Here is a 12,571-nt window from a genome sequence, read left to right on the forward strand (position 1 = left end):
CCCCAAAATGAGAAAAGATCATAGTTGGATACCCTACCAAAAAATTTACGGAGTTTTTTTTGTCATTAGATTGGATGATGTGGCATTTTTCAAATGCTGCATCATTCAAAAAAACACTACCATGTAATTTTTTTTAATCTAAAACTAAAGAAATATCCATTTGCTTTTTTTTTTTTATTCTACTTCTATATTTTAATCTATTTTTCTCTTTTTAACTTTTTGAAATCACAACTATTTAACCTAAATAAAAAAAAAAAGAAAAAAAAGGCTGTCATCGAACCAAAAAAACTTGGTCATCTCGTATAAAATTCAAGCTTCAGTGAAATGGAAAACTTTGAGTCAAAGTTGCAATTGTTTGTTATTATATGGTTCGATGAAAAAAATAATTGAAACAAAGATTAGTGAAGCCTAGTTCAACAACGGAAACAGCTGAAATAGATGTTTCTAAAGTCAAGTTCGAATGGATTTTATGGGTCATATAAGAGAAATCACAGCAATAATAAGTCATACAACTAGGGATGGCAATAATACCCATACCCGACCCGACCCGACCCGAGTTTGACGGGTAAAACCCGATTTGACAGGGTTTCGGGTCGTGTTCGGGTAAATCCGACTTGTATGAAACGGGTGCGGGTGCGGGTATGGGAATTCTAATACCCGACCCGTACCCGAACCCGTACCCGAACCCGTACCCGACCCAAAATTAAAATTACTAAAATATTTATATAATATATATATGTATATATACATATATATATATATATATATATATACTAATATGTTCTACAACTTCACAATTTAGGGTTTTTTATTTTTCCTCTTTGTTTGGTCTTGTAATTATATAATAATTTTTATTTTTATTTTATTTTTATAAAAAAATTATAATTACTTTTTAAGTTATTTTTTTATAAAAAAATAATATTTTTTTATTAATTTTTTTAATATTAGGGGCGGGGCGGGTATACCAGTGGTACCCGATTACCCGTCGGGTCAGAGTGTGGGTTTGGGTTTTTAAAACCCGTCGGGTTCGGGTTCGGGTTCGGGTTCGGGTTCGGGTTCGGGTTCGGGTTCTGGTATATTAGTGGGGTATCGGGATGCAATGCAGTGTAGTACTCAGCACTTTTCGACCCGATCCGTTGCCATCCCTACATACAACTAAAGAGAGACAACACACAAATGACAAACCCTTATTTTTAATGGCATGGCTTTTGAAAATACCACATCATCAAATCCAACAGAAAAAAATAAACCTCATCATGTTTCATACTGGCTAAATTAAAATAACAAAGTGATACAAAAAATCATGAATTAAAATCATGAATTATAACCGAAGGATTAATCGCTCATCCGAACCTAAACAGAGAGACCACTTGAAGGATTTGACCCAATTTTTTCCCCTCCCAAAGAAAAGACTTGTATATAATTCTAAAATCAAATTGATTCCAATAGACTCCTCTTTTTTGGACGTTCATAACATCGTAACTGGGGGAGTCAGAAAGTGGAAAAGTGCCACTTTTTTGAAGTGGAGAGAAGTGATATCAACTCCTGATATTTATTTGTCAGAAAGTAAGAATAGAATCGAAGAATTTAGCCTTGAATGAAATTCTCTGAGTTCAAAAAAAACTTTGAAAATGAAAGGAAGTGAGTTTTTATAAATGACTCACTTTAACCCACTTTACTAAAAAAAAAAAATTGAAGAGATTATAGCTCAAAATCTACTTCAGTTAAAGAGGGAAAAATGTTACTTCCCCACTTCAGCATAAATGAACGTTAGAAGTAGGGGGAGTCAGATCACTTTTGCTCACTTTCCCACTTCTCCTGAAATGAACGTCCTTAACAGATAATCCTTGGATCCAATCAGGTGAGCCTTCATAACCTATAAACAGAACACATGATTGGATCCCACCAGGTCCATCAAAGGTCCACCATTTGGGTCCGATGGGCACCGTCCAACACACCCGCACTACTACTTTGTGTGTGTGCATCCCATCTCCGACAGCGTGGGCCCCACCCGCACGCGCCTCCCGTGCGCCATCATTTTAACCTGGGCCGAGGAAACCACATCACACGGCTGTCATTCCCTCTCCGGCCCCTCCAATCTAGGGTTATCTCCAGGGTGTCTTGCCGCCGGCCACCGTCGAGGATGTCGGAATCCAACCCGCCGGACCACGAGCTCTACGCCCATGATGGAGCCGGGGCTGCAGGGGGCGGTGCTGAGAAGATGGATGTTGCGTCGGATATGCCCTCGGATCAAGAGCATCTCGGGGAGGCTGTTGATGCGGCGATGCCGCTCATGAGTGTAACTTCGAATCAGTTGACGCTTTTGTTCCAGGGAGAGGTCTATGTGTTTGATTCCGTCTCTCCTGAAAAGGTCTGATTTTTGCTGTGTTTTTGTTCTTTGAATGATCTTTTTTGAGGACCAGTTCGTCTATTTGTTCATTGGTGATGTTCTCAGTCTAATAGTTATTGGTTCTGGTTATAGGAAAGTATTGTTGGACGATTTGATTAGCCCTAGATAGCGAAATGATGGAAATGTCTATGAGAAATTGCTTCTAATGGTAAACGCCATTTTTCAAAATGGAACCTTTGAGTGTGCGGTACTTGTTGGGTTCTAAATTTGATACTTTTCTTGTTCGCCGACTTGGAAAATTTTGATGAATTTTATTGGTTTGGTAACTTTTGGTTATAAAATTTATAGAACTTGTAATGTGGACTGGTTGAGGTACAGGGTTGGTTTTTGGGTTAGTAATTAGCTACTGTACTGACTGTGCCCTCTTCAATATGATCTGTTAGCATGCGAGGACTGCACATAATCATTAATCTTATTATCAGTGATCCATTAGCTGACAGTTTTTGTTCTATTTTATTGTAGTCATATCCATAATTTTGCAGTCATTTATCTTGTGGAATTGTAATTTTAGTGCAACACATCCATTATTTAATCATCCAAGAAGAAGGTGTGTAGTACTCGTTATCATTTTCCTTTTTTTTTTCTTGATGCCCTTTTTTTTTAAGCCTGAAAGCTGTGTACCAAACTATGATGATTTTTGTGCAAGGTTGAGGTTCTATCTTAGCCGTATCCATAAAATGACCAAGATATGTATGTGGTTATAGTCTGTTTTGTTGTATGAGTTGCATAACCTTAAAATTACAAAGATACTTCTTGCTTTCTTATGAAAATCTTCATGAATTGGAGTGATGCCCTTGTGTAAATTTCTTTAATTCGCTACAATATCATTCTTATTTGATGAATTTTTTTTAAGGCAGCCCAAGCCCTAAGGGTAATGACTGGCAATCAGAACAGTTCTCATTGTTACACAATTTCATTTATAACAATAGTTAATTTGTCCAGTACATCATGTGTGTGCATTTGGATCCAAGCTAAAGTCACTACAAGGCCACATGTCTCAAATCAACATTATGACATAGGTTACGCATTATAGTAAGGTCCTGAATTCAGGTTAATATTAAGTCGAAGCAGAACTAGAAGTCTACCTTAAATTTGAGTATGGAGCTTGCACTGAAAATATTAAAAAATATGTAGAAATTAACTTAGGGGCATCAGTCATGGAATCAATTCAAGCATTCAATGCTGGAATGAAAGAAGAAAAAAAAAGAAGACTGCAGCAGTATTTCATCTTCAGTTGTTGTTTGACTTTCTTCCCAAGCAGATAATATTTAATATAACCAAGTCAATGATGTTCGCCTAAAGTCTTATTTTTCCTTGAAAAGGATACTTAGCACATTGAGCATTCAAGTTTATGAACTTGTGAGTTTTTATCTTGCAATATATTTCAAATTGGTAATGTTATCACATGACTGATTAAAGGAAATTCAAATTAGGTGATAGGACTTTGTTGTATCCATCAATAGCTCGGAGTTCTTATATTTTGAAAACTTTTTTTTATGTACCAATTTTCTTTTCTGTTTTTAATTCCAAATGTTACTTTTTCTGGGAGTAATTTATTTCTGATTTCCATGATAAGTTGATTGAAATTTATCAGCAGCAACTATCATTCTTCATTCTCTCATGTTTTGGAGATTATCATGTGGCAGGTGCAAGCAGTGCTATTGCTGTTGGGAGGTTGTGAAGTACCAACTGGCATAGCTGGAATGACATTACCCTGTCACCAGGATGACAAGGTCTTCTTTTACACCATTCAATAGAATTTCTTTAATTTTGGTACTAGCTTATCTCCAGTACTTAATTGATGTTTGAAATAGGGTTTGGATGATTTACTACGGCGCACAAACATTCCTGCAAAGAGGATTGCTTCATTGATTAGATTTCGTGAAAAACGCAAGGAGCGGTGTTTTGATAAGAAAATTCGATATAATGTCCGGAAGGAGGTTGCTCTCAGGTATCTCTTCAGTAAACTGAAGTGGAGTCAGCATATTTGAGCTTGTGAATAAAATTTTTTATCATCAGAATGATTAGTCCCTCAACTTTTATGGAAGTGGCAGTAATTACGGTACCAATGCAAAGCAGATGGAAAACAAATTTTCTATGTTATTATTCTCAGGATGCAACGCCGGAAAGGACAATTCGCTGGCAAGGCAAATCCTCAGGAAGGTGCATCTGTGCCATCAACTTGTGAACTTGCTCAGAGTTCTGGCCAAGATGATAGTCTGCAAGAAAGCAAGTGAGTCTCTTGTGATTTCTTATAGTGAAGATTGGAAGAGTTTTACTTTTTCGCTTACATTTCTCTTTCTTTCTTTTGTCTTTTTTTCTGCCTTTTCCTTGGCTATATTATTTGTTTAAGCCTATAAATATAGTGTTATCATTTCACAGAAGAGAAAGGATACCCACTTTTACTCACATGTATATGCGTCTTCGTATTCCTTCTAAATGAAAGCCTGAATCCTGTGCTTGCAGTCGTTGTTCATACTTGATTATACTGGTGCAAGATTCATTTGTGAATTAGTGTTAATTATCTTTGTAGTATTATCAACATCCTTGGGAGGCATCTTGGATCATTGTTTTTTACTCAATAGAATTATGATATTCGACAATTTTTTGGGTATTGTTGATGAGAAATCAAATATCTAGTTTCAAGTTTATGTTTGCTGATTTACTCATATGTAGTTGATATTTTCTAATTATGGGTTACTTCTCTATCTTGGGAGTTTTAGCTGACCCTCTCAAGTTCAATTGGTGGTTTACAGCCTAGATAGGTCCAACTAAAATAACTTTGTAGGGGTGCGCATTTAGTTCAATTATTTGGTCAAGTAAACCGGACCTTTTCTTTTTAACTTGGTTTTTTTTCCAATACGGGTTTCAATTTTTTAATTTAAAAAATTCGGTCAACTGAAAAGTGAATTTTATATAATATTAATATTATATTATATGAGATATAATAAATCATAAAAATTTACTGATAATTAATTTTGGAAATTTAGTTATTCCATTTGGTTTTTGTAAAATCCAATTTTGGTTTTTCTCTAAAATTCAGTTAATTCTTTTATTTAGTGATTCAATTTTTAATTAACCGAAGTAACTAAATGTGCGATCATAGACCTCTGTTATTTTAGAAATCATGAACCAAATTCGTTTGCTATGACCTATAAAGTAGCGGCACTCCTTTGAGGCTTATGTACTAGTGTCAGACATGTGTCGGACACGACACTCTTTGACACATTTCAAATAAAGTGCCGAAGCGTCGTTTTTATTTTTAAGTGCTTTTTTTTATTTTTTATTTTGGACACGCTTTGACACACTAGGACATTTTTGTCCCAGCAGCTCGGCAGATTTTTGGGGTGAACTCATAATTTTGAAAATACATTTGGGTTTTATGCAAATATGAATAGGTTTTGGATTTAAAAAAAAAAACCAATTTAGGGCAAGGCGTTTGCTTTTCTGCCTCTGTTTCTCCCATCTATTGTGCCTCTGCCTCTGATTCTCTTCATCTTTGATTCCTTTTGCCTCTCATGGGCTGATCAATTTTGTGATGAATATCAAATATCCAAGCATTACTTGCACTTAGATGTTATCGCTTTAAAATATCTATTAAGTTGTAAATCTCTTCTTTTTATTGTGGAATTATTAAATGCTGATACTTGTAATTTGTGACTTGACTTTGGGATTTTTGACTCCCAATTGGCTTTGTAGTTGACTTGCTGTATCAAATTTTCATTAAAAAAACCCATAGATTAAAAAACTAACACACTAAAATCATTCTACGTATCCTCAACATTTAGCACATCTTCAGCATGCTGTGTCCTAATTTTTTGGAAAATGCCATATTGCCGTATCATGTCATGTTGCATGGCACATGTTGGTATCTGGCTTCCTAGACTACGAGTATATATCTTAGCAATTAAATTAAACATTTCTTTTGTTCTTGAAGTATTTGAAATTACCTTGCCCATAAAACGTAATGTACTTACAACTTAGATATTTTCAAATTTTAGTTGTAATTTATTTTCTTACTTCTGTATGGAATGCCCAGATGTCAAAATTGTGGCATTAGTGAAAAGATGACACCAGCAATGCGGCGCGGACCAGCAGGTCCAAGATCTCTCTGCAATGCATGTGGACTGATGTGGGCAAACAAGGTTCATCCTGCCTTTCTAGTTTTGCTTTAGTGACAACTTACATCTTGAATTTGCTTAATCTGTGGAAACAAAGTAAACTTGAGTATAGCATCTGTAGGTACTTCTCACAAGGAAGGACTAAGGGGATAATTTCACCTTAACCTTCACTAATATTTGTTCCTTGACTAGGTCTAGGAATATTATATTTTAACCCACTTCTCCTTTATTTGTTTTAGAATAAAGAAAAAGAACTTTTGTTATGGTGTTGCTGCACTTTGCTTGTGTGAGCCACTCTTGATTAGTTCCTAATGGCCACTTTGTCATAGTCTCTATCTGACAGTATTTTTAATTATTTTGTCGGACTGATGAAAATTTTTAGTCTCTTATAATTCTCTATCCAAATTTTATTATCAGCAGAATATTAAGGAGCCTGATTTTTAAGTTTACTAGGGAAGCCTTTTATTCTCAAAGAAATGGATCTTCACTGTTGAAGTATAAGTTATTTGAGTTGTAATTTAAGGATTGCCCACATTAGACAATGGCTGTGCACTGTTTAATACTTTGCGTTTTTCCAGTTAACATTCCTGTTTAGTTACCTTCATACTTTTCTCATAGGCCAAGAAAGTGAACTAAGTATCTGATCTATCGTAGATACTTTCTTTGTTGGCAATGAGCAGGACCTGTATTTTTGGCTAAATATGTTATCATGTACTATTGATTTTGGTAATTCTGTTTTTATCACCAAACATATCGCTTCTCATTTATTTATGCCATTGCAGCTCTTCACATTTAACGTCTGTTTTGAGTAATGAACTTTTCTCACTGCTGTTGGTCATTCCTTTTGTTGATTGAGCACATCTTTTTGTTAGTTTCTAAAGTGAAGCCTTTGGAATGCTGCATGGAATCTTTGTTTTATATATGAAGTATTTGTTGTTGCTGAATAAAAGATTTTGAAATAGTACTGGAAGGGAGAATATAGTTTGGACTTTGGAGCTTCTTCTTACCTTATGCCCTTGACATGAAGGTACCAGGAGGAGATTCAAGTTCAGTTTCTAATAAAAAGAGAAGATTCCCAAAGGGTAGCTATTCCATTAGTTCAGTGGTTATTTTGCCACCTTATTTTAATGAAAGAAAGTGCTTGAAAATCTATAAATTGAATAACTCGTGCTAGAAACTAACTGGTGGTATCTGTTCCTGCGGTCATTGTTCGACACTAGAAGCACCTCCAGATTAATTCTCGAGCAATGTTTGATCTTCTCCAAATCTTTTATAAAGTTTGTAGACAAGAGCTTAGGTGCAATAATTGTCTCTGTTATGTGTTTGGAATGATGCAGATGAAAGTTTTGGAATCCAAAATATGTTTAGACTTTCTTTTCTCTATGGCAATATGCCTACAGACAGTATTGGTAAATTGGTGATATCAGATGAAAGAGATTTTTTTTTTCAAGTGTGGATAACTTTCATGGGTTGAATTACAGTGTGTAATTCTACTTTGAGAAGATCATTGGCTTAGTTTTGGAAGGCATTGTTATGGTCATTGGTGCTTTGGAGTTTGCTGTGACAATTAAGATTTCAGCTACTATGTCCCAATTGATGGATACCTTGAACTGGTAGAACAAAATTGTAATGATTTTCAATATGGGTACTTGGATTCTTTAACTATTTGAGGAGTATCCTTGACTTGATATGTTTAACACCTTATATTTACATAGCACTAAATGCTGCATTAATGATCCATTGAGAACTTTCTGAAACTATTGTATTTGGTATTCTGGCCTAGTAGTTAGTTTCTAACAGACCTTTGAAATCCATGGTAGCTGAGTATATGGAGCTTCTAATAAGGATGGTTTTTTCTTTGTGAAAATTATATTAATTCTGTTTTCTTTATCTCATAGTTGTGTTGAAAATGGATTTTTGCATCATTGTTTAACCACTGTTAACTATGATTAGGCAATGGATACTTACAACCCAAACTCATGCAACCTAATTACTCCAAATTGCAGGGTACTTTGAGAAATCTCTCCAAAGTCTCCAAAATGGGTACCCCGAGTCCTGCCAATAATACGAATATGCTTGTATGTATCACATGGCAGCAAAAACTGAAAGTTATACAGAAGACTTCACTTTACTTATTAAAGTTTTGTCTTACTGGCAATTTGTTTCTTTCCTGCGCAGGGGGAATCCATTGATTCAGACACCGGTGACAACAAACCTCTTATTTTGGCATCTGAAAATCAAGATCCAGTTGTGAACCCATCAGAAATGTGAGTGGCAAAGTCATTCTACATGTATAGGCTTTGTAACTTTTGAAACTGACAGACTCCACTTAATTTTGTGGGCAGAGCAGCAAATGGGATGCCTGGTGACATGCAGCATGAAGGAGGAAATGAGTTAAAGACTAAATTGTGAATGATACTGGATTGTATTGTGTAGTGAAAGGCGGGTTTTCAGGGTACTCTGTTCATAGAAAAGCTTAACCTCATAATGACTTAGGACTGCTGCAGTTCATAGCTTCACTCGTGGTCGGGAGAGACTAATGTAGCATTGCATCATCACCAGGTTTGTGCGGAGTTGATATGAACTTGCTGTCACTGATGCAATTTGAGCGCTGGGCACAACTTGTCGCGGTTGTCTGATTTTAGTCCTAGTGTATGTTCTTTGCGTGCTCTTTTAAACCAAGTTATATATAAAAGCCTGCAGATCAATTCATCCTTTCAACATAATTGTGATGTGTTATTTCCTTTTTTTTTTCTTTTGTCTTTGATTTACATATCAGAGAGCAATGCATTTGATAATGTATGAATGATAAGGATGCATGCCTCTTGGTTTTTAATGAATGTGAATGTCCGGGGTAATAATCAGATCCACCTTTGTGGTAGTGAAAGTAACACTTTTGTTCAGTGCATTATATCATTGAACCTCATTAATGTATAGCCTTCAATAAAAGAGGCTGGTAATTAAGAAGTTACGTACCGGTGAGTGTTATCAGGACTGTTGTAATTAGAGTGCTTCTCCTGCTATGACTTGTCTACAACCAGTTTTCTTGTTTAAAAAGGTTGTTTTCTTGTTTACAACTAAATTTATGTAAGTAAACTAGTTTCTTCTGCAAACAACCTCACGTTGGAAAACAAACAAAAGGTTCGGATAGTTATATACAGTATTGAGTATTCCCTTTGTCCTCTTGAGTTAACGTTTTTTTGGGTCCATGATGGGTCACGTTTTCTACACTACTCACCTGCAGCAAACAACCAACAGGCTACTGTGTGTGTGGTAGTAGTCCCCGCTTCACCGGCAGCTTATTTTTTCTCTTTGGTAATAAGGAGGCTCCATTACCTGGGTTATCTATATCCTAATGGCGAGAGGGACTCCGGAAAAATCTCATATAGAAGAGGCAAAATTGATTTTATGGCAGTATCAATCTTAGGGTAGTGTTTAATACGTCTAATTCTAAATTTAAAGATTTTTATTTCTATATACTTTATAAGGATCTTATGAACGTAAAATATGGGTGTGGTTAGTGGACATGACTGAAAGTCACGTGATCTCTATTCGTACTAGTTTACATTTCATTTCTTATTTAAAAAAATAAGAGAATTTCAAAATTTTAATAAAAACTTATAAAAAAATACTATTAAATTTATAAATTATTATAGTAATTTTAAAAAATTAAGTTGATGTGTGATATGGCAAATATACCATAGTTTAGTTGTCTATATTTAGATGGATCAATTTTACATTGTTTTCCAAAAATGCAAACATGTGGAATATAGTTATTTCCTTTTTAGTTACATGCCTCACACATCCGGTTTCAATAATAGTGTCAGTTCAAATTATGGTTTATGTTTTTTGTTACATTTTGCAAATTTAATTTATGGATATATTATCACACTATTTTTTATTGGAGATAATTGTTTTGTTCGATGAAAATTTTTTCACTTTGCCTTCAACCTTCTCTACTAGCTAGTCCTAGTTCTGTCACTGGGTTATGGCTATATATCTTTGGAAGAAGTGGGTTAATGTAGTAGTAATTCCATGGGTAATCACTGCTCCTTGCGTTGAGAGGATGGATTGGCTTGCGGAACATGGTGGTGGCCTTCCCCACCATTCCCAACACCTTGTCGTATGTTATTCGTTGTGGTATTGTTGCTACAAGAGAAATAACCTCTACATGTGTCTATCATTCATTCCATTAATACATTTATTCGTCTATAAATATATATATTTTCTATGTAAATTAAAATATAGGTTTTAGTTTTACTAGCCACTACTAAAAAAGTGAAGCTATTTGTGAACGAAATACTTCATAATTTTGCCTTTTAAATTTATCATATTTTGAATCACTGAAATAATTTTGTTGTTTTAATTTTATTAACGAAACTTAAATGGCATTTTTTAACTCTTTCTAAGTAAAATTTTATTTATAATATGTTTAATTAGGTGTTAAATAAAAAACCTGTTTTAATAAAAGATCATGGATATTTTTTTAATATATATATATATATATATATTTACAAAAACTAATCAAGTGAATAGAGGGATTTTTTTTACATTTTATATATAGTATCTAATGATAAGTATTATAGCGGAAATGCTATCTACAAAATTTGTAGAAATTTATTTTACATATATTATAAACAAAGTTAAAATATCAAATATTGTTTTATTGGTGGCAAATTAAAAAAAAATAAAATTTATTTATAAAATTGTGGTGTCAAATAATTTTGCTATTTCTAAACATTGCAAGTAAAACCCTGAATAATACTACTACCTTGTAAAGTTGGTAATTCTGTCCAAATAACTAGAAGTACCAAAGGCAATATTAGAGACATTCAAGATGTCATCACAAGTGATGTTTATCTTAAATATGATGGTGAATAATGAAGTAAATCATAGGTTCTCAACTATAAAATTTTGAAAAAGATAAGTTAATTCCTCTTACATGTCTTAAATATTAGACTTTATTAGTGAAATCTATAGAGCTACCTAGCCATTCCAAAATCTTCCCATGTGTTGCGGGAAATCCCCACCATAAGGCGGAAAGTTAGCACAAGAGTAACAATATCATTGTTGTTGCCAACATCCATCACTAAGTCTGAATATATTTTCAATGGGACCATATATTGGCCTATAGTGACCTCACCCAAACCAACCAAAACTTGAGACAATGGTACAAAGAAACATGATATTATCAATTATCTGTAATGTGGGTAAATGGATAAGGAAAACTTAGTCTAATTTGTTATTTGTTATCATCCAAAAAAGCTTGAAAATATGGGTCTAGCTTGAAAATATGGGTCTAGTAGATGTGATTTTTTTATTCTTTTTTTTTTTTTAGTTTGTTATCTTTGTAAGGCTAGTTAATCAATCGATAGAGTTCTCAAGAGAATTCATGCGATGAAATAAACCTCAATTCTTCCTCATGCTTCCCCTGCCTTCTCTATCTATGCTTTATTGTATAAGTGGTATCAGAGATGGTTACGACTATAGACACTCACAGCAAAATCAATGCAAAATTTCGCAATGAGCTTATTGAGATCTTAGCTTTATATGAGTCCAATTTTGACCAAGTTAATGCTACTCTATATGTAATATTAACTGAGCTTCAAGCTTTACAAGTCTCTCGTAGCCCGCACTCTACCTATCCATAAATCAATCCATTTTTTCCTAAAGAATCCTTATACTTTCCAAACTCCTTGATTCCCATTAATCCTAATGATCCTCACCACCATCGCCTTAAGCTAAACTTTATGAAATTTAGTAGGAAGGATCCAACTGGCTAGATCGATATGGCAGAACAGTACTTTCGATTCCATAGCATGGTCCTGAACAACAAGTGCAGCTTGCTTCTTTCCATGTAGAAGGCATTACTTTGCAATGGCATCGATGGTCGATGAAATTTCAAGGACCACTTTCGTGGGATTAATTCACCAAAGCAAGCCTCTTATGTTTTGGACCAATCGATTATGAAGACCCTTTAGAAGCTCTATCTCAGCTTTGACATACTTCAATTATAGTTGTTTATCAAGTAGCCTTCGAG

The 12,571-nt window shown here is 34.5% G+C and overlaps 1 protein-coding gene across 2 annotated transcripts; it reads left to right on the forward strand.

The window, feature by feature from the left end:
* The first annotated feature begins 2,057 nt into the window (after positions 1–2,057).
* On the forward strand, positions 2,058–9,257 carry LOC120277919 (GATA transcription factor 18-like). 2 transcript variants are annotated; one of them, XM_039284788.1, is made up of 8 exons: positions 2,058–2,371; positions 4,057–4,143; positions 4,225–4,361; positions 4,524–4,643; positions 6,450–6,555; positions 8,538–8,609; positions 8,710–8,798; positions 8,877–9,257. In XM_039284788.1, the coding sequence occupies exons 1-8, from the start codon at positions 2,144–2,146 to the stop codon at positions 8,941–8,943; spliced, it is 906 nt and encodes a 301-aa protein (XP_039140722.1). In that variant the 5' UTR covers positions 2,058–2,143; the 3' UTR covers positions 8,944–9,257. The 2 variants fall into 2 exon arrangements, with proteins under 2 accessions (XP_039140722.1, XP_039140723.1); XM_039284789.1 differs by having other exon boundaries at positions 8,882–9,257.
* The last annotated feature ends 3,314 nt before the right edge of the window (positions 9,258–12,571 follow it).

Source organism: Dioscorea cayenensis, chromosome 15 (genome assembly GCF_009730915.1).
Source record: "Dioscorea cayenensis subsp. rotundata cultivar TDr96_F1 chromosome 15, TDr96_F1_v2_PseudoChromosome.rev07_lg8_w22 25.fasta, whole genome shotgun sequence".
NCBI lineage: Eukaryota > Viridiplantae > Streptophyta > Magnoliopsida > Dioscoreales > Dioscoreaceae > Dioscorea > Dioscorea cayenensis.

Bases quoted from the DNA above. Each gene is read 5' to 3' on its own strand.
- LOC120277919 (XM_039284788.1), top strand. From the start codon at position 2,144: ATGTCGGAATCCAACCCGCCGGACCACGAGCTCTACGCCCATGATGGA. The intron at 4,144-4,224 runs GTCTTCTTTTAC...TGTTTGAAATAG, and splicing joins CCTGTCACCAGGATGACAAG to GGTTTGGATGATTTACTACG. The intron at 8,610-8,709 runs GTATGTATCACA...TTTCCTGCGCAG, and splicing joins CCAATAATACGAATATGCTT to GGGGAATCCATTGATTCAGA.